The 22,519-nt window shown below is 44.0% G+C and overlaps 1 protein-coding gene across 1 annotated transcript; it reads left to right on the forward strand.

Annotated features, from left to right (window-relative positions):
- Nucleotides 1-711: 711 nt before the first annotated feature.
- LOC138787194 (ciliary microtubule inner protein 2B-like) lies at nt 712-22,048 on the forward strand. Its single transcript, XM_069964383.1, has 5 exons — nt 712-779; nt 12,434-12,627; nt 16,101-16,297; nt 17,271-17,460; nt 21,951-22,048. Exons 1-5 carry the CDS (start codon nt 712-714, stop codon nt 22,046-22,048), a joined length of 747 nt encoding a protein of 248 aa, XP_069820484.1.
- Nucleotides 22,049-22,519: the final 471 nt, after the last annotated feature.

The raw sequence follows: 22,519 nt of genomic DNA on the forward strand, positions 1-22,519 counted from the left end.
GCGATCGCAAAACGATCGCAAAACAAATTTTCTGTATGATATATCGTACAGTCTTAACGCTGATCGTTATAAAAAAAAATCGTTACTTCAAAATCGAATTATCGCTCCGTGTAAACCCAGCATTACATTATTAAATAAAACAGATCAAAACTGATTCCTTTCACAAAAATACAGTTTCACACTTGGAAACAGTGGGGAAAAAAACACAGTGTTAACCTAGCCTTATACAACATCTTTCCAAATCTATAAGTGTGAATTTGTAGGTGGAGCCTAATGGTGAAACAATTTCCTAGCATAACAAGTGACAGCCACTTGCACAAGTATTTAGTCCAGAAGACGCTAGGCGGCAATAATGTTATGCTTTTCTTGTAGCGACCTGTTATTCTGTTACTATAGTAACCAAACATACAAAGAAAAAAATGCAAGGTTCATACACATACATACATTTTTTGTTTTAAGAAGATATAATTACATTTTATCACTTACGGATATTGACATGTCACTGATATTCTAATAGGTATCAAGTTCTTCTGTACATTAATTTCAGGGATTATTTACATTCTCAGGTCGTGTAGACAAACAGCTCAATAGAATAGTTGGTTGTGATAACAAATTCCTCTGTGTCTCCAGATACTGTTACCAGGCAAACTACAGCAGGTTCTCCACAATCTGTATTGTTAGTTCTGGGCTTCATCAGTTCTATCTGCAGAAATGCCGATCATTTTACCACAGATACCAGAATCTCTATTTTCCACTTATGACCCAAAATATGTACCCTGGTAAGTAGAACTGATTTTAGTATTCATATATATATATTTTTTTTATATAACATCACGATTTATATGTACAATATGCAGTTTAAGCTCAGTACAGTTCACATTTAGACCATACTGTGGAATTAATTTTATTTTTGCATCCAAATTTATTTGTTAGATTTATGCAATTTCTAAGATATTAAATATATACGCATAAAATGATAACATTCTCTCTCTCCCAAACATTAGATGTTTAGGCATAAGCCAGGAGTAAATAATGTACACATACTGTATATGGTATTTGTAGATGGCCGTGAAACTAAAATGTTGAAATTATTATCTTGCCTTTACTTCATTATATAAAGAATAAATAATGAAACATAGGGTATTTATACATAATTATTAACCCCTTAAGGACCCTGCCAATTTCGTTTTTTGCATTTTCATTTTTCCCTCCTTGTGCTTAAAAGGCCATAGAACTTGCAATTTTTCACCTAGAAACCCACATGAGCCCTTATTTTCTGCGCCACTAATTGTACTTCGCAATGACAGGCTGAATTTTTTCATAAAGTACACAGCAAAAGCAGGAAAAAAATGTGTGGTGAAATTGAAAAACAAGACAAAACGCATTTTGTTTATTTGGGGGGTATTTGTTTTTACGCCATTCGCCCTGGGGTAAAACTGACTTGTTATATATGTTCAAGTCGTTACGATTGCAACGATATGTAACATGTATAACTTTTCTTTTATCTAATGGCTTGTAAAAAATTCAAACTATTGTTAACAAAAATATGTTCCCTAAAATTGCTCCATTCCCATGCTTATAGTGCTTTTATCCTTTGGTCTATGGGACTGTGTGAGGTGTTATTGTTTGCGCCATGATCTGTACTTTCTATCGGTACCTTGATTACACATATGCAACTTTTTGATCGCTTTTTCTTACAATTTTTCTGGATTTGATGCGACCGAAAATGCGCAAATTTGCACTTTGGGATTTTGGCGCTTACCCCATTTACCGTGAGAGATCAGGAATGTGATAAATTAATAGTTCGGGTGATTACGCACGCGGCAATAACAAACATGTTTGTTTGTTTGTTTTTATTTATAACATGGGGAAAGGGGGGTGATTCAAACTTTTATTAGGGGAGGGGGCTTTTTATTATTAATGACATTTTTTTTTTTTTTTACACTTATACTAGAAGCCCCCCTGGGGGACTTCTAGTATAAGTACACTGATCTCTCATTACAACCTATGCTGTATAGATATCGATGAGCTGTATCGATGAGATGAGAGCAAGAAAAAATTAAATAAATTGTCTGGAGGCTGAATTTCCTCAGGCTCTGAGGAAGATGCTGGTCCAGTGTAGAAACATGTCACTCAATTGTATTGTTTTACAAATAAAAGAGGTGCTGTATATAGCCCAAGTCTATTACTCCTGCACCAGAACAAAAGTGGTTGCCCATGTTTGAAGGTTGCAAGTTACTTTGATTTCTACTGGGAACGCTGTGATGTGTGTCAAAGGTATAAGAACCTAGGCCGAGCTTTGGAGTTCTTCCTTCAGTATGGTTGTGCCTATATTATAGCACAACCCTTCCAGGTTAGTGTCTGTTCCCCTATGCATTGGATGGATCTCGTTTATATTTTTACTACACTATACAGCGCCCCTTGTCTCTTTGTGTTTGTTTGTCTATACCTTCATAACCAGACAGGGAAGATTCAGTGCAGGTAGTTTTAGAGGCAGGTCAGGCAATCCGAGTCATCAATGGGAGAAGCAGGCAGTACAGATGAGGTTCAGCATGAAATCGTAATTTCGAAGAACAGGCATGGGACAGGATACATGGGAATACAGCAAACAGATGCGTTCACTTAGGATGCTAGACATCAACAATGCTCAGGCAAGAAGCAGCAGGCGGATCTGATTTAAATAAGTGCAGGTGGCTCTGGATTGAAAGATGGCAGTAACAGGTAAAGACATGCAGCTTTCTGTAAATCCAGAGCAGCTGGCCGCCTGCGCTCCCTAGTGGCCAGAGGTGTCACTGCAGCATAAGGAGAAAGACGACACCAGAAGACTCCAGCTGCCACTAGTGACCCACGTCAGGCAGTGTTACACCTACAAGTTTAAAGGTATATTCACACGGGCGTCTCGCACAAGAAATCCGCAGCTAATCCGCAGCTAAACCGCAGTACACATATTATTCTTATTATTATTAATACCTGTATTGCGGATTAGCTGCAGATTTGTTATGCGAGATGCCTGTGTGAATTTACCCTAAATATGTTAGTTAGGATGTGACTACCCTTTAAGTGTTACTAAGTTGTAGTACTATACATAAACCATTGGTAGTCATTGAGCTATTCTCTAGGAAAGCAGCCATGTTTTTCCAATTTTGTATTAAATGCTTTTAAGAAATCAGGAATTTTATTCAAGAGGGGTGTTTTATCTTTTCTTTCATGAATACCTCATTATTGTTTTTTTTTATAAATTCTTTATTTAGACAAACCAAAACCACATATTCGCAGTTACATGCAGAAACCGGGGCACACCCCCAACAGAGCACCTAGCAAAGTGAAATACAACAAATGCTCATATAGAAAACATCAAGAAGAACATAAAAGAGTTATATAGCATGTATCATCAGGAATTGTGCGGATTGATCAGCAGGTGCCATGAGGGAGGAGGCACCGCCCGTTCTTACTGTTTTTCAAACAGAGGTGCAGGTGCACTAGATAGAGTGAAACCTTTAGAAAGAAGAGAGAGAAAAAAAGAGACTTCTCAGGCAAAGCGGGGGGGGGGGGCAAAGGGGCAGAAAGAGGAGAAAGGTAGAAAGGGAAAGAGAAGAGATAGCAAGAGGAAAAGGGCGAAGGCAGGGAGGGGGGGGGGGCTGGGGGAACGGAAACCTCAGGAGGGGGTGTGCAGCAACTACGGCCACCGCCAGTGATGGGTCATGTCCGCCTTATGGCTCGCATTCAGGAAGGCGAGATGGACTCTGCATCTTGTACGAGCAAGAAGGCATATTCTGTTGTGCGCTGAAATTCCAACCAACTGAACCATGTTTTAGTGAAACGAAAGTTAGCATTGTGTAAGGAGGAAGTGAGGTCCTCCATTCTCATGAGTTCGTTGACCTTGCTTACCCAGAGCGAGATTGGCTGGGGTACAGTGCGTTTCCAGTACAGAGGGACACAGGATCTAGCCACTATGACCAGAAAGTGGAGCAATGAGCGTTTGTATTTTTTCATGGACGTCTCGCTGTGATGCAGGAGGAACAGCGTAGGAGTGAAGTCTATGGAGAGCCCCGTTACCAGGCGGGAGACCTCCTGTACCTTGTCCCAAAAGGGCTTCAGTAGGGGGCACGACCAGAAAATGTGCAGGAAGGTACCCTGAGCACCACCACAGTGTAACGACTGGAGTCGTGGGTCCTCTGTACCATCACCAGCGATGGCATAAACCGCACCAGGGAGCGGAGTCTAAGGGGCCGCTGGTTTTCACCAGAGCCTGCCACAAAGTGGGATGGGCTTGCTGTGGCAGGCGACCCCCACGTTGCTACCCCTGGCTTGGTTTGCTAGTGACGGCGGGCAAGGTGAAACAGGAGCAGTAGGCAGGAGACGGAGAAGATAGTGGTCTTAGGCGTAACCGCAGGTGGCAGAGGCAATGGACAGGAACTACGGACAAGGGCAGCGGACAGGAACAACGGACAAGGGCAGCGTACAGGAACAACGAGGAGCTGGGCCAAAACGCTATGGGAAGCATATAGAGGCTCTAACATGAGGGACAGGGCATGCTGGGATTTATAGGGAGTGATATGTGCAACCACCAATTAGGGGCGGACTGGCCTTTTAAATCTGTGACAGCCGACGCGCACGCTGGCCGGGACAGACGGAGACAGGAGCGGGGCAAGGTAAGATGCCCCCGGGGGCCGAACTAGTCGCAGCGCCGGGACCCTGCACCCGGACACTGGCGGCTGCGGGACATGAGGAGGGGGTGCGGCGGCAGCCTGGAGCACGGGACACCGCCGCAGCCCTGACACACAGCGCCAACACATCGGGTCAGTCTCAGGCCAGATAGCATGTAACTTCACTGGTACCAGGTACCAGCCGGACATGATTTTATATCCCGCCTCCTGGAGGCGGGAGCTGATCGAGGTCTTATGGGCAAAGAGGAGAATGTTAGTCCATTGGTGAGCAGTCAGTTCTAGTTGCAAGTCCTCTTCCCACTTAAGAAGGAAAGGCGGCAGTCAGGGGGGGTCATCAAGACAGCATAGATTAGTGACAGTGAATGTCGGAGGACCTCCGAGCCCTGACAGAGAGATTCAAAATATGTCTTAGAAGCAGAGTATTGTGAAACCGGAGGGAGAGAGTGGAGATAATGTTGAAGCTGAGAGCATCTCCATACTCCCAGCGGAGGAAGGTCCGGCATCATCCCCAGTGCTTCCGCAGAAAGCCACGAAGAGCCCGTCACAAAGTGCTGGACCCTAAAGAATTTGTGAGCGATCCATTTCACCGGGTCAGTAAGGCTCGGTAAAAAATCCGGGTGACCAAGTATGGGCGTCATGAGGGAGCACTGGGGCATCAATCGCTCACGGACCAGCGGGTGGTCTCAGGCCCATAAAGTCGGACCGATCGTGGGATGCGACCGAAGCGCGAGAGCCAGGGGGTGCAGCACAAGGTGGTACTGGTGGCGGCTTGTTCAATAGCCACCCATTGTTTCATAGAGGCGTGCCGAGTCCAGTCAATCACTTTGGAGAGCTGAGAGGCTAGGTAATAAGTATGTAGGTCAGGCAGGGCAACCCTTCCTCTGTTTTTTGGTCTGCATAATAGCGTTCTTTTTAGTCGCGGAGGCTTGGCTCCCCAGATGAACTTTATTTGAGTTGAGGCAATCGCTTTGAAGAAGAACATTGGAACCCTCACCGTCAGGCATTGGAAGACGTATAGCAGTTTGGGCAGGAGGGACATCTTAAAGATGGCACATCTGCCAAACCAGGTAAAGGTACCCGTACTCCAGGACGCGCAACAGGATTGAATCGTGGCTAGGATGGGTGGAAGGTAAGGGAAAAGAGATCCTTGAGAGAGGAACCGGAAGGAAGCTCGGTAGGAAGACACCAGACCCGAGGGGAGCGAGATATTTAGAGCCTCTGACTTCGAGAAATTGATCTTGAAGTTGGACCGGGAGGAGTACGTTTCCAATTCCCTCATAAGGACCGGGAGTGTAATGAGCGGAGTGGAGATAAAGAATAAAAGGTCATCCGCATAGGCAACGACCTTGTAGATGGTGTTTCCCACCCGGATCCCTCCTAGGTCACCATTGGCGCGGATCTTCCGGAGAAAGGACTCTAAGGTGAGTATGAATATTAGGGGGACTCTTGCAGAGGGGTTTGTATACAATGCCAGAACCCATGTCAAGAACTGTACGCCCAACCACTGGGCGCAGAGCGTCTCTTCCATAAACGTCCAGTTGACCCGGTCAAATGCTTTTTCCGCGTCAGTTGAAAGCAACATCAACGGAATGCTTGATGATTGAGCACTATGAATCAGGTCAACTGCCCGTATGGTATTATCTCTGGCCTCGCAACCCGTCATGGAACGACCCCATCTAAGTGTGGAGCAAGCCACGTAGCCAGGATTTTGGCAAAGACCTTTAAATCCACATTGAGGAGCGAGATGGGGCGGTAGTTAGCACAGAGGGTATGGTCTTTGCCTTCCTTGGGGATCACCGCAATTGTGGCTCTGGTTAAATCAGTGGGAGGGGCTATACCATCCTCGAGTGCATTAAAGGCAGTGAGGAAGGGGGGCACCAGCGTGGCTTCTAATATTTTATAGTAGAGCAAAGTAAAGCCATCCGGCCCCGGTGCTTTTCCAGTTTGCGAGCTTTTAATGGCTAATTTAAGTTCAGCGTCTGAGGAGATTCTAAGGAGGTCAGCACCTCATCAGAGAGGCGGTGGAAACCCGACTCGGTAATATATGTTTGGATACGGGATCTGAATGAGGGTTGAAGGTGAAGGGATGAAGGTTCTCCCACATTTGTTCCCAAATTGGTGAGCGGAGCCTTTGCCTTGTCTAGGAGGTGTGTACGGAGAGTTTCTCTAGCCTGAACTAGTTCTCTAGCCTGAACTAGACTCTTAATATCATCAGAGGGGGAGGTTTTATGCGTACTCTCGAGCTCTCGCAAGTGATTCAGAAGGCGCAGAGTTTTAGCGGCCTTCTCTCTTTTCAGTCTAGCGCCGTGTTTCACCAGCACCCCTCTGCCCACACATTTATGCACCTCCCACACGGTCATGGGGGAGGTGTCATCAGGGGAGTTAATACTGAAGTATTCTGTCAACGTCTGTGTGAGATCTGCCATGACAACTGTGTCTTGCAGTAGCGATGGATTGAGTATCCACTGCCATTGCATCGGATAAGGTGTAGGGAGGGAGATATGCAGAGTGATCATGGCATGGTCGGAGAAGGTTATATTGTCGATAGATGTGTCCTCTTAAAGTGGTAGGTCCCTGTGTCTGATGAAAAAATAGTCCAGTCTCGAATACATGTCATGCGCAGGAGAGTAAAATGAATAATCCCTGTCGCGTAGGTGACAGAGTCTCAACGTGTCAATCAGCTGATGGTCGTGGAGCGTAGCATCCACCCGCCTCTGCATGGAGCGGTTGACATGGGAAAAGCCCTTGGATGTGTCTATGGTGGGGTCTAAGGTGATATTAACATCTCCACCCACTACCAGTACTCCCTCTGCAAAGTCCTCTACCATGTCCAAGTATTGGGCCAAGGCCTGAGACTGACCTGAGTTTGGGAGATACAGTGAGGCAAAGGTAAATAGCTGCTTAGCCATGCGTCCCTTTACTAGAAGAGTTCTTCCTTCCTCATCACAGCGAGAGTCCATCAGTTCCCACGGCAGTGACCTGGCAATGAGTATGCTCGTGCCTCTGGCCATCTGTACAGGAGAGAAACTGTGATAGGTGACAGGAAACCTAGAATTAGACAGAGAAAAATTGTGGGAGGTCAACAAGTGAGTTTCTTGTTTGAAGACGACATGCAAGCCCTGTTTTTTAAACAAGTTTAACATAAAGGAGCGCTTCCCGCAATCATGAAGTCCTTTCACATTAAGCGACCTGACCTTGAGGGTCGTCTGCTGGTGGGTGGCCATAGTTGTGCAAGAAAGGGAGGGATGTGGGAGAGGAGGGCTAGGGACGGGGCAAGGTTAAGGGGGGGAGGGCTACAGGTGGGAGAGTGGGACAAAGAAGAAGAGACAAGTGAGAAGAGGGGAGAGTAAAGAAGGGAAGACCGAGAGTAGGGAGGAAGAAATATAAAAGAGAGCACCAGGGATGGCGCAATGGATAGGGAACTAGCACTAAGATGCTAGGAGGAGTCTATCACTCCAAAGAAGAAGAGGGGACAGAGAGAGAAGTGGAGACGTGGAAAACCAGGGGTGGGGGCCCCGGGCCAGCAGCACATCAATACAGTCTCTGAGAACCCCACATGCCCGCCCACCCGTGAAGGTAAAACGGCGCAGGCGGGGCTCCCAGGGCAACAATCTTAAACATTTGTTCCAACAGGTGAACACATAAAAACTCCCCAGGTAATACTAAATACAAGGGGACAACGACCGGGATGGAGCTTCGCCGCTAAGGGCTAGGTTAGCTGCTATAACTGGATCATGGCATAGTGGCGTACTTTGAGCGGGGACAAACAGGGAAACAAAGGGACAGACACAGAGTGAGAGAGGGGAAGGTAAGGGGATGCAACGAGTGAAGGAGGGATATCAGACCGGAAAACACAACCAGGGACAGAGGGGGGGACATTGCAAGGTAAATTCTGGGACCATCTGTCCCTCCAAATACAGATATCAGAAGAATCCCACCACAACACTGTGATCCCTGTAAGATCAGCGTCTCTCGTCCATGGACCTTCTAGAGGGTCCAGTAAGGCATAAAATGGTCTATTGACAACTGATAACAGAGATCCCTCCAAGTGTCCTCATGTCAAAGGCAAAAGGAGAAAACAGGACGGAGGGACAAGTGTCCGGCATCAGATGCAGGGGGCGCCAGTGGCGAGTCAAGGAGGCCGGTAGGCATTCTCATTTAGGCCTCCATGGGGAGACCCAGTGACAGGTCTATCACCGCAGAGGGGGAGCGTGCTCTGATGGACTCGGCATCTGCGGTGTCTGTGATCTTCTTCTGCGCGATGCTGCAGTTGGGTCCGGCAAATGCACAGCCAGTCAGGGATTTCAACAGGAGATACATCCAGGAATCTGAATAGTTGCGGTAAGTCCTCGGGACGTCGCAGGGTGAAGGTATCTGCTTCTCGTCGGACAATCACTTGTAGTGGGTGGCCCCACCTGTAAGTAGCCCACACATACTTGATCACAGACAGGGCTGGCTGCAGTAAGCGTCTCATGTATAATGTACGTGCTGATATGTCTGGGAAGAGGTGAATCGTGACCCCTTCATATTGCACCGTGCCAGAGTTCCTCACAGCTGCCATAATGGCTTCCTTATCAGTGTAGTTGTGGAGCCGACACAAGACATCTCTAGGGGCTGAGGAGTCGTGTTGCTGGAAGCGTGCTACCCTGTGTATCATGTCCATCATATTGTAAGAAATGGACCTTAGGAAATATATATATCTTATAGTCTTGGATATATTTTATAAGGTATCTATTTATTGGAAACAAGATGGAAGACTACAGACGTAGCCAGGGTTAACCTGATCTCTGACACAACACTTGTATCAGAGAGCTTTGTTTAGTTTAGTTAAACGTGTCATTGTGATCAGGTTGACACAGGCTGCATCTGTATATGGTTGTATTTTTCCCAAACATGAATGCTAAATACCCATTGTAGGCCGAGATTCTCGCATCAGATAGTCACTTGGTGTCACAGGTAGAGTGTTTACAGATGCAAGATAACACTGTGATACCAATTGGCAAATTGTCTCTGCCATGATCAAAGGCTTTTGGGACAAAGAGGTGGAGACAACACGTCTGTGAGAATAGGGACAAAACAATGGAGGATGTGACATAAAAACAGGGCTCAGGAGGGAAGGAGGACAGGAAGGAGAGGAGCAGGACAGGAAGGGGAGGTCACAGGGAGTGGAGACCAGACCTGAAGGAGATGGAGACCTGTGTGGTTGGGAGCTCATGATGTGGTAACTATGGTTGTATTTCATATTGTTGAGATGTAATATGTTAGTTTTGGTCTAATGTAATGTTTATTGTTTACATGGTATTGTTGTAATTCTTATCTTTCTGCTCTTTTATATGTCTGTACAATTCTTATAACAAATATAAAATCAGTATTCCACTCGGACAATATGTGATTTACTTTACATTCGCTCTTGTATTTCATTTACTGGCCCAACCTCGAATCTAGACCCAGTAAGAGGGTGGTGTGTATATATACGTATTATCTATACTCTAGATATATATTTATATATACATAATATTTCTTACAATATAAGTGGATTCCAATGGACGGTCTGTGACCAAACTGAAAATTTCAGTCACCCGATGAGACAGGTCATCATGGGGTCAGGCAGTCCCTTTATGCGGACGTTGTTCCTCCGTCCGCGGTTCTCCTGATCATCTAAAAGTAGCGTGAGCCTCTGAGTGTGGGCTCTGGCCTGCTCCATCTGCTACTCCAGAGTGTCTAGCCACGTGGCCAAGATGGCGGTCATCTCCTCTGTGGCCGTTGTGCGGGCCGCTATGTCATCAACATCCGCTCTCACTGCCTCTAAAGCCTGCTGTTGTGTGGCTTCAATCCGGGCCACCACCGCATCTAGGTCCCGTTTAGTGGGGGGGGGGGGCTTGTATGAGCTCCCGCAGGAGCTGGAATTCAGAGTGCGACGGCGTACCTGATGGTGGTGAGTCGGTGAGAGGACCCGTTCTCTGTGTGAGGGGCCAGTCCGGCAGCTCCCCATCTGCGGATTCGGTGTCCCTGGAAGATCCGCAGGCTATTGCGGCCGGCAGGCCTCCTTGCGACTCTCGCGGCGGTAGCGGTTGTGAGCGCGTGGTCGCCATGACATCTTCCTCAAAGGTCAGCAGGTCTGTGCGCATCAGCTGTAAAAAGTGGTCCATGCGGACCGTGCCGACCGCGGATCTCGTCACCGGCAGGTGAGGGGTGTCAGGAACTCTGTCCCTCCTATGAGGCATGGGGATTGCAGGTCAGGAACAGGTAAAAACAGCTGTGCGCCGTGTGGCCCAGAGCTCCTGCAGAGTGCGACCTCACCGCTCCATAGCTAAGCCACGCCTCCTGAATACCTCATTATGACCAAAAATACAGAACAGCAAAAGTAATTTAGCCTTATTTCTCTGCATACTATGTATAGTCCTCAAACTACATTCATTAAATGACCATATAATATCAATCATCACTTTTCACTGGGCATGTAAACATAAATAACTCATAACATGAGCACACATGTAATGTGATTGAAGCACATTACAAAGTTATATAACATTGTTATGTGTTTCAATTAATGGGAAAAAGGTTTTCACTGGAGTTGTCCTTTAAACAATCCTTCGACTGTCAGTTATCTCTCCCATCCTGCACCTGCTCTCTCTACACACTGGATCACTCAGCACGGCTGAACTGCATTAATATAGACCCTAAATGCTTTTTAATTAAAGGAAAAGTCCGGCCAAAATTTTTATTAAAGTATTGTATTGCCCCCAAAAGTTATACAAATCACCAATATACACTTATTACGGGAAATGCTTATAAAGTGCTTTTTTCCCTGCACTTACTACTGCATCAAGGCTTCACTTCCTGGATAAAATGGTGATGTCACGACCCGACTCCCAGAGCTGTGTGGGCTGTGGCTGCTGGAGAGGATGATGGCAGAGGGACACTGAGGGCCACAGGGTTCTGGAGGGACAATGAGCATCCCTCTGTCATCTTCCTCTCCAGCAGCTACAGCCCACACAGCTCTGGGAGTCGGGTTGTGACATCACTATTTTATCCAGGAAGTGAAGCCATGATGCAGTAGTAAGTGCAGGGAAAAAAGCACTTTATAAGCATTTCCCGTAATAAGTGTATATTGGACATTTGTATAACTTTTGGGGGGCAATACAATACTTTAATAAAAAAAAATTGCCAGAGTTGTCCTTTAATTTCTTGTTAAGGGACCCTTTTAACAAGTGGGGATCATCCAAAGAGGAGAACCTCTTTAACATTAAAAATATCAGAAGTCCTGACTGAAGCTATGTTCCCACGCCGTATTTTTGCTCAGTAATTTGGTCTGTATTTTGCAACCAAAACAAGGAGTGGATTGAAAACACAGAAAGGCTATGTTCACACACTGCTGAAATTGAGTGGATTGCGTCATTGAAAGGCAAATAATTTCCGCTATTTTAAAACAACCTCCGTTATTTGCTATTAAATGTTGCCATCCACTAAATTTCAACATTTTGTGAACATAGCCTTTCTGTGTTTTCAATCCACTCCTGGTTTTGTTTGCAAAATGCTGTGTGGGAAGATAACCTGAAGGGTGAATTTTACACGGAATATGGTAGGAAATATTTTCAGTTGTTTGCATTTGGCATATGGCTCAGTTGACATGGACTATTGTAAAACAGCCTGATATTCTGTCAGGGAAGCTGTAAGAAATATGAACTCATTTCATTCACCCTGCTGTAAAATAGGATCCTGTTCTCACTCATCAGAATAGCATGCCTAATCATGTTTTCCTTCAGTTATACAGGCTTCACTCCAAAACTTCGCAGTGAACAAGGTAAAATATATGGCAATGCGACTCTAAGATCATCCAACTATGAACCTGGTCTCCAGAGATATGGAGACAATCACATGCCTTCCTTTAATATAGAATTGGGCGAAAATATTTCCAATTTTCCAAGAGGAGATGCTGAAAACTGGAACAATAAGCAAGGTATGTTTTATTTTGTAATTAACAATACTGCATCACTATACACTGAACATGTTCAAACTGTGTGCTGGTTGGAGATGAGCGTAACTCAAGCATGCTCAAGTCACATCGTTAAGCATTTGAATACTAGTGGCTGAAGAAGTTGGAAGCAGCCCTAGGGAGTCTAAGAAAACATGGATATAGCCTATGGTCATATAGCCCAGTTTAAAGCCGGGTTTTCTTATATGCAATCAGATCCAAATGCTGTGGAAACCATGCCCCTCACTTCTCCTAATAGCCGCTCAAAGTTGTTAGCAATTTACATAATAAGCCCTAAGGAGGAGATTTATCAAACATGGTGTAAAGTAGAATTGTCTTAATTGCTCCTAGCAACCAGATTCCACCTTTCATTCCTCACAGATTCTTTGCAAAATGAAAGGTGGAATCTGATTGGTTGTTAAGGGTAACTAAAGGTCCTATTCCACGGGCCGGGCCCAATCAACGTTGTAAACGAGCGCCGATCTGCTAGATTGGCGCTCGTTTACTGGGTCTATTCCACGGCCCCTATGATCCTTTAGCGAGGGCTGCAGGGACATCGTTACCGATGTCCTTGCAGCCCTTGTTTCATACATTACCTGTCCGGGCTGCAGGTCTTCTCCTTCTTCCTCCCGATCCCCCGCCGCAGCAGCTTCGGAGCGGCCTTTCTGAACTGACAGATCGCTCAGCCAATCACTGGCCGCGGCGGTTCCCGGACAGGTAATGTATGATGCTACTGAAATCGTCGGTTGCACCGCTTGCACCGCTATTCCACCGTAGTGATGCGCTGGTGGCGAACAATGATTTTAGGTCTGAACCTAAATGAACGATCAGCCGATGACACAATCATCGGCTGATCATTCTCTCTATTCCAAGGAGCGATAATCGGCTGAATCGGGCCGATTATCGCTCTGATTATCGCTCCGATTCGGCCGATTATCGCTCCGTGGAATAGGCCCCTAAGACAATTCTACGTTACACCAGTTTGGTAAATCTCCCCCTTTAAATGTCCAGAGATGCAAATTTACAGAGATTGCTGCTGCTATGGAAAATCCCAAGCATTTCTATGCCATGGGGACATACCATAAGTTCTTACACTGTATTTTTGCTCAGTATTTTGGTCAGTATTTTGCAACCAAAGCCAGGAGTGGACCACAAACACGGGATATGTTCACACACTGTGGAAATTTAGTGGATGGTAATCATTTAATGGCAATTAATAGCCGTTATTTTATAACAACAACAACCCTGCTCCCTGGTACGACTTAGGCCATTGTTAGTGTACAATGCTGTACCACTAGATGCACGACTCCTGCTGTTACAATATCTGACACGTTACAGCATTGAAGCTGTCAGTAGCAGATGCTATTGACTGTATTAGGCTGGGTTCACACTGCGTTTTTGCAATCCGTTTTTTTTTCATTAGTGTTGTAAAATGACGCTTTCTCCAAGGACAGTGGTGGACACTTCAAAGTGGCAGCACCATTAGGGGCAATCTATTTTAACCAGAGGGGCCTAGAACAAACTCCTAAAAGTGGCAGTACCAGCACTGGCACATTTTTAGCCCCAAGGGGGTCTAGCACAGAGACCTGGAGGTGGAAGCTGCGGCAGACTAGATTATGAGGGGAAGAAGTGACATGACAGAGAGGTCTTTTCACTGGCCCTCCTCTGAATTCTCTCTTTATCCTTTTACTTCTGGGCGTCTGCCATAGAGATTACAAGGGGGCTGCCCCTTAGTGGTAATTGTGGTACTTGTAGTTACCCTGGGGCTCTGTCTATTACTACTGTGGAAGAATAGTATGCTGGGGGAAGGGGTTAAAGTGTTATTTACAAGCATTTATGCTTGTCGGTGAGGATGGCGCCCAAATAGTCTTGTGGAGGGTGGTAGAGGTAACTACTACAGTAGAGGTAACCACCGCCTCAGTTGTACTCGTGGCCGCAGTGGGTGTGGTAGTAGATTTTGATCCCCAGACTGGTGTGGCCGCTGCAGAGACAGGAGCTCTCCCAATTAGTAGCTCGGCTGGGATTGCTTTCAGGTACAGACCCTCTATTGATAGGAGTAACGTAAGGAACAGCCGATTTGGATCCTCCTAATATTCTTTTCATGTTGTTGAGGATTAAGGTTCGGGCCCTTCATAGGAGTATACCCCACCACTGATTGTGGAGAAACTCAGGGAGGAAATCGCACTTTACTGCTACCTGACTCACAAACAGAGTTCCTTGATGTTCTTTATCTTCCAGGAACCCGTAACCCCTCAGCAGGTCGAAGTCCACAACCACTGCGCTGGTGTTAACAGCCATCTCCTTACATCCCACTCCTGCTGTTTATTTGTTTTGAACCAGATCTGAAGGTTCATGGACAGCCCCCCAGGGTTGGACTTAAGGAACAGTATTGATTTGAGACAGTTCTTGTCCCTTAACAGTTATTGCGGAGTAACAGGTGCTTCTGGACTGGGGTGCCTCACCATGACAGTGGTCAGCTTCATAGCAGGTGCCTCAGATGTTTCTGACCATGCCTCCGCTAGCTCCATCAGTTAGCCCAAACTGGATGACACTGCCCCGCTGTGTGTAGAGGAGCTGGAAGAGAAGTTACAAACCTCACTTGAGATGGCTGTAGCACGCTGAGGCGTTTTGGGTGTGGCTTGTGCACTGTGCTGCTCTCTGCTTGCCATGCTGACTGCTTCTGATCTTTCTCCTTCCACTAAGGCAGGGACACGGTCTCTCATTGGGGCATCAGGCTCTCCTAAAATGATGGCGCTGTGCAGACTCCGGATGTTCTGGCAGTAAAATTTAGACCCAGAGTACCAGTTACTAGAGAAGTTTTGTTCCGGTCTTAGTAAACATTTTTTCCCTTGAGGGGGGGCAGGTCTTGGTTCTTCCTATGCTTTGGACAAACTTGCTACACTATATTGAAGGGCAGTGGCTGTCAATAGGGGGAGACTTTGAGCTGTAATAACACTAAATAAATAAATAAAAGTGATTAGGGATAATCCCATTCTCATGCCACTGTCCTAAAACATCTTAAAAATATTTTAAAACGCCATTTTTGTCAATGGTTCAATCGGATTTGTTCAAAAGTTTGGTTCCTTAACAAACCAAATGTTTGGCAACATTCTAAACAAACCCAGGTTCAACAGGTTCGGTTCTCTCATCTCTTATGTTGTGTACTGTTTCTTACCATGAATAACAAGCATTTTAAATGTCAATGGAAAAGTAAAAAAGTTTCAACACTTCGGAGGTGGCAATGGAAAAAGGAAAAAATTACTTTGGCATTAACACCCAGAATGTATGCTAGGGGAAGGGGTTGAAGTGTTATTTACAAGCATTTATGATGGTATATTTTAGTTTTGTAATGCTTTTTCAAATCGAATGTTTTGTGCTATACCACGAATATAACAAAAAATCTTACAGATATTGTTAATAGAAAATAATAACTAGATATTTTCCTCTCTCAACTCCAGGTTATTTTCATCCATCAAATGGAAAGTATTTTTACACTCAAACAAACCATACTTATGACAGAAGCCCTCAGACCTCATCAGCAATAAAAGCAATAGAGGAAATAAAGTATCAGCTGAGCATGCCTACAAAATGTACTTCTTCTGAAAAGGACAGAGACAGTACCCTAAGGTCAAAGTGTAATGGAAGAGCTGAGCAGGTTAATTCTTACATTTTACTATATTTCTTATGTTTGTGTATGTAATATAATTATTTTAAGTTAGATTTATACATTACAATATTCATAGGATATATAACTAAGCACGAAACAAACTGAAAAGACACATGGTACCATTTATATATCCATCTGTGCTTCCAGAACATAGAAAAAATGCTTTTATTTTTCAGTGCAAAGTGAGGCGTTACTAAGCTCCTAAAGTGCTTGAAAATTTCCTCCCCCCCCCCCCCTTCATCCCTATCCCTGCTTGATTTGCAGTCAGCTGAAAGCTTAGCCCTGTCAATCAAGTAGGGATAGGGTCAGGAGTAGTGATGAGCAAACATCCCGATGTTTGGTTCGAATCCCGAACATGAACATAAATATAAATGATTGTGATGGGTTCGTGTTCGCCGAACATTCAGGAACAAATAACGAACATACAAAGAAGCATACATTTTGGTCTAGCAACATGCATACAGATTATCAGGTGCAAATCGTAAATTGCCCGGTTGTGCACACCACGAGATAAAGGTTTGCATGTTCGAATATCACTATACCCATTCCGATCATTGAATAAATTAATTGTGATCAGCGAACACGAACAATTAGCGTCATGTTCGTCCGAACATTTACGAACATGTTCGCTCATCACTAGTCGGGGGAAGAGCTAGGAGGTATTCCACATCTCAGAACTTCACAGGCTTGGGAATGCCTATCTGACACTATAAGTAGTTGTATGCTTTTACTCATGGAAGAGAACTACTAATAGAATAGAATAAAGTAGCACCCCGAGCCTATGGGTAAGCACTGCCAGTAACAGCGGGATATATTTGCTAACAGATGTATTAAATATTAAAGCATCCCTTGCCCTTTAAAATACAGTGTTCAAATGCTTTTTAGGAACACAAACTTGATTCTGTTGTGTATGTTATCTGTTATCACTGGGTCAATCATGCATATGTTTTTCTTTGTAAAGACAGTAGACATGTCAAGTCTTTCTTCGCACAAAAATGAAAACATTAAGAAAATCTTCAAGGAAGATGTGACTGAACAGAAACCCTGTACCAGGCTCTCTCATACAGATGATTATCTACAACGAAGGCAAGGAAAAGTAATATACAGAACCAAGAGTGGCCTCCTCCCTAACTATTCTGGATATACACCTGGTAAAGTAGTGTTTTTTTACTAGTTAGATCCAATTGAATGATTTACACGTATGAAATCCCTCATAGGCACAAATATTTACCACAGGAAAATTGCATACAGAATTCTTAAAGTTTACCTGTCACAGCAAAGAACTGTTGACATGTCACAGACATAGAAAGTAAAGGAATTCATCCAGAATTCCTTCAATTTATTGAATGTTCAAAAGCATAACAGCAACGTTTCGACCCCAAAGCGGTTTCCCAGGACTGCATCCAGTTTTTCCAGGCACCTGTCCATTGTGTCACCTGTTGCAGTAATTCTGTACAAATCTCTTTACAGGTGCCTTCACACCTAGCGACTCGCAGCGTAAATTACGCTGCGAGTCTGTCAGGTCCTTGCAGATCACTTTGACTACATACACGCAGCGGTCTAAACGACCGCTGCGTGTATGCAATTCTGCCGGCCCCTTAACCCCTTCAGCTCCCGCTCCGCACCAGCTCTGTATACGGCAGAATTACATACACGCAGCGGTCATTCAGACTGCTGCGTGTATGTAGTGAAAGTGATCTGCCAGGACCTACCCGACTTGCAGTGTAAATTACGCTGCGAGTCGCTAGGTGTGAAGGGACCCTACAGCAGCCTCCTCTTATCACCACAGGCAGAACAGGAAGTCTCAGCTTAGTATTAAAGCTAGTGATGAGAATGAAACCTGCCAGATATCAGGATTTATTTTATAATAGGGGCAGTTAAGGGGGTATTCTGTACAGCATTACAGCAACATGTGACACCAGTAAATAGCATCAGTACTATAAGACAATAACAGCTCCCTGTGGAATGACTTCTTCACAGGCCACAGAGCATGCTCAGTAATGTTTCACATCTCAAGGGGACAAAACTCTGTCTATTATTGCCATGTCCATGGGGCTGGCTGTAAAGCACATCACTAAATGTTGTTATAAACAGCTAAGGCAAGATAGCAGCCCCATAAAGATGTACAAATAATAAAATTGAACAATTATAATGTGAAAATAGAAACTATTTAAGAAAAACTAATGTTAGTTAGAAGGCTCTATGCATTAAAGAAAATCTAGGCAATGCATCTAAGATTAGAAAAGATTAAGCTATAGTCCTGCAACAGCACCACCACTGCCCTCAGGTGTTATGTGGTAAAACAATTTAGCTCCATTCACTTCAATGGAACAAAGCTGTAAAACTACATTCTGAGGACAAGAGTGGGGCTGTTTCTGAATAACTTCTTTAAAATCTCTGCTTTGCTAGCCTAACCAAATGATGAGCTGTGCACACGCATTCACTTTCATTTTACTCAGAAATCTGGTAAGCGTGCAGTTGGTTTAGGGGCAGCTCCTGGTCCATATCCTCCACTCCAGTCTAAAAGCTTATGTGGCTTATGGTGTGTTTAGGCAAAGAGATTTATTTTTTAGATTTTTGAAGCCAAAGCCAGGAACAGACTATAAATAGAGAGCAGGTCATAAAGGAAAGACTGCGATTTCTTTTCAAACCCATTCCTGGCTTTGGCTTAGAAAATCTGTCAGATAAATCTCTCTGTGTAAAGGCACCCCAAAAGTTGTTGCATGTTTCTGGCTGCACTCCCAATCATGTATCCCTAAAATGCAAAAAGTGAGAATAAGTTATTTGTTCTTCGGAATAAAAAAAGTGAGTTTATAATAACCCCTCACTAGCGCTGCACTGTATTGCTGCTCACTGTCAGAAAGCAAACACCCGTAGGTTCACTGGGGGTAATATATGTAAAAAAATATTGGTATTGACATAAAGCGCAATGTTTGGCGATCCTTTGTATATATGGTTAGTACAAGAAAAATAAATAGTAATGGCTACAGGTAAATAAATGGTTGTTTTTACCTTGTAGTAGATTGTTTTGGCGTAGTTCTCGGTAAGCGTTGTTAAAAAGTAGATCTTTTTGCAGATGTTTGATGCTTGGTAACATATATTGGCAATAAGATGGTGGTTGTAACCTCCGCTGGAGGCGCCCCGGCCGGCGGCACTACTCCGCGGTGGGTTACGTTGATGTTAGCGGTTCAAAAAATTCCCGGGAAGGCTGAGTGACGTCACTACTAGTACGGGAGCTCAGAGAGACCAAAAGAGTAATCAACGCGTTTCAGCAACAATAGCGGTTGCCCTCGTCAGGATTATGGCACGGCCCCGTATTCCTTCCTTACTTATAGGTAGTTTGACCGCTCATCTGTCAGGTGTGAGTTGATTAGATGTTATGTTGCCATGTTACCATGCTTGTTCCAAAGCCGTGCAAAGCCGTACACAGCCGTATGCTCTGTAAACCTATAGTGTTGCATTGTCTCAAAAAAGATTTACACTATATCGATCTCTTCATATTCAAATATAGGGTGTTTGAAGTAGTGTGTCCTTTTTAATCGGGGCAGTGCACAGCATATTCGGAACAGTGTATCAGTTCCTGTGCAGAGTATTCAAAAATGTGCAAGATATAAACTCCCATTTAAGGTATCCAGATTGGTGCGCGGGGTGTTCGGAACAATGTATCAGTTCCTATAGAACATACTTTTACTGAGTATAACTATACCTATATAACTAAATAAAGGCGAATAGTTCCAGATCTGCATTGAGTCCATTGGGGATAAGTGTATTTAGGTGGAATATCCATTTAGTTTCAGCTCTTGATAATAATTCTATATAGTCCCCCCCTCTCCAATGGGGCTTGATGTTTTCAATGCCTACAAATGTAGATCCCTCAAATTTGCCCTGGTGTTTCTCCACATAGTGTCTTGATAATGGGTGTCCATCATATTGTCTATTTATGTTATATACGTGTTCCTGTATTCTCGTGGTAAGTTGTCTCTTTGTTCTTCCCACATATAGTTTGTTGCAAGGGCATTTGATGTAATATATAACGCCGGTGGTCTTACATGTAATGTGTGTTTTTATATTATATTTCTCATGTCCTCCAATCCAGAGTTTTGCCAGGGTTCGTTGCTTTCCTGCAGCTTTTGCAATGTTTGCATGGAAAAAAGCCTCTTACTAATGGCTTTAGTACTGTTTGGCCTTTTTTTATTATTTGTTGTTGCTGCTTAATAGTAGGGGCTACTAGTAAGCCTAAATTGTTAGCTCTCTTGAAAATAAAGCGTGGTTGAGAGGGAATCAATTCACCTATTACCTTATCTTGTTTTAATATTTCCCAGTGGTTTTTTACAATCCTTTTAAGATGTTTACTATTTTAACACGTATATAACATAAATAGACAATATGATGGACACCCATTATCAAGACACTATGTGGAGAAACACCAGGGCAAATTTGAGGGATCTACATTTGTAGGCATTGAAAACATCAAGCCCCATTGGAGAGGGGGGGACTATATAGAATTATTATCAAGAGCTGAAACTAAATAGATATTCCACCTAAATACACTTATCCCCAATGGACTCAATGCAGATCTGGAACTATTCGCCTTTATTTAGTTATATAGGTATAGTTATACTCAGTAAAAGTATGTTCTATAGGAACTGATACATTGTTCCGAACACCCCGCGCACCAATCTGGATACCTTAAATAGGAGTTTATATCTTGCACATTTTTGAATACTCTGCACAGGAACTGATACACTGTTCCGAATATGCTGTGCACTTCCCCGATTAAAAAGGACACACTACTTCAAACACCCTATATTTGAATATGAAGAGATCGATATAGTGTAAATCTTTTTTGAGACAATGCAACACTATAGGTTTACAGAGCATACGGCTGTGTACGGCTTTGCACGGCTTTGGAACAAGCATGGTAACATGGCAACATAACATCTAATCAACTCACACCTGACAGATGAGCGGTCAAACTACCTATAAGTAAGGAAGGAATACGGGGCCGTGCCATAATCCTGACGAGGGCAACCGCTATTGTTGCTGAAACGCGTTGATTACTCTTTTGGTCTTTCTGAGCTCCCGTACTAGTAGTGACGTCACTCAGCCTTCCCGGGAATTTTTTGAACCGCTAACATCAACGTAACCCACCGCGGAGTAGTGCCGCCGGCCGGGGCGCCTCCAGCGGAGGTTACAACCACCATCTTATTGCCAATATATGTTACCAAGCATCAAACATCTGCAAAAAGATCTACTTTTTAACAACGCTTACCGAGAACTACGCCAAAACAATCTACTACAAGGTAAAAACAACCATTTATTTATTTGTTCTTCGGGTTGGATGGGGTCAACATTTGTCTTTAAATGAATAAACAAATCTAAAGACACTCCCTTCTTTTTCATAGTAAAAGATTTTCATGCTGGTGACAAGGAGACATGTCCTGGATTGAAAAGGGGCTAAATGGCTCAATCTGATGGTTAGGTGTTTTTGGAGTTTTATGTAAAGGGTAATGTGTAGAGTTAAGCAAACTTTGACTACACTCGGACTCGTCCAAACCATGCTTAAAGTTTGCTCAATTCCAGTAATGTGGAAACAAATGTAATTTTGTAAACAGTAACACTTTTCTTTTTATTGCAACAGGACAAATGTTTTCTATAGGGTCTACATGGGGAAGGAGCAGTGCAAACGCCATAGGAAAAATGCAGCAGCAAACATTCCAATTGACATCTCTTTTCTGAAATGACCACACTCTGTTTTGCAAAATAATAACCTGTCATTTTATTTGTTACGTAATTCAAATAAAATATATTTCACTAGTCTGTTTTATTTGTGATTACATAGAAATATAAGAAGATCACTGTCTAAATGATTGAAGTGTACTGCATGGTCCTTTAAAGCGACTCTGTACCCTCAATCTTTTCCCCCCAAAACCACTTGTACCTTTGGATAGCTGCTTTTAATCCAAGATCTGCAGTTATTGTCATAAAAACAACTTTTAAACTTGCAGCCTTGTGCCCAACGGCCAAGTCTTAGACAGGAGAAAATGTTCCAGTGGCATTCCTAATGATGAAGAGGGTGGCGAGGAGGGACGGAGGTATGGTGCAAAGTTAGGGCACAGATATTCTAAGCCCCGGCCGTTGGGCACGGGGCTGCAAGTTTAAAAGTTGTTTTTTAGGACAATAACTGCATCACCTGCCGAATGGAACCCA

Source organism: Dendropsophus ebraccatus, chromosome 3 (genome assembly GCF_027789765.1).
Source record: "Dendropsophus ebraccatus isolate aDenEbr1 chromosome 3, aDenEbr1.pat, whole genome shotgun sequence".
Taxonomy (NCBI): Eukaryota; Metazoa; Chordata; class Amphibia; order Anura; family Hylidae; genus Dendropsophus; species Dendropsophus ebraccatus.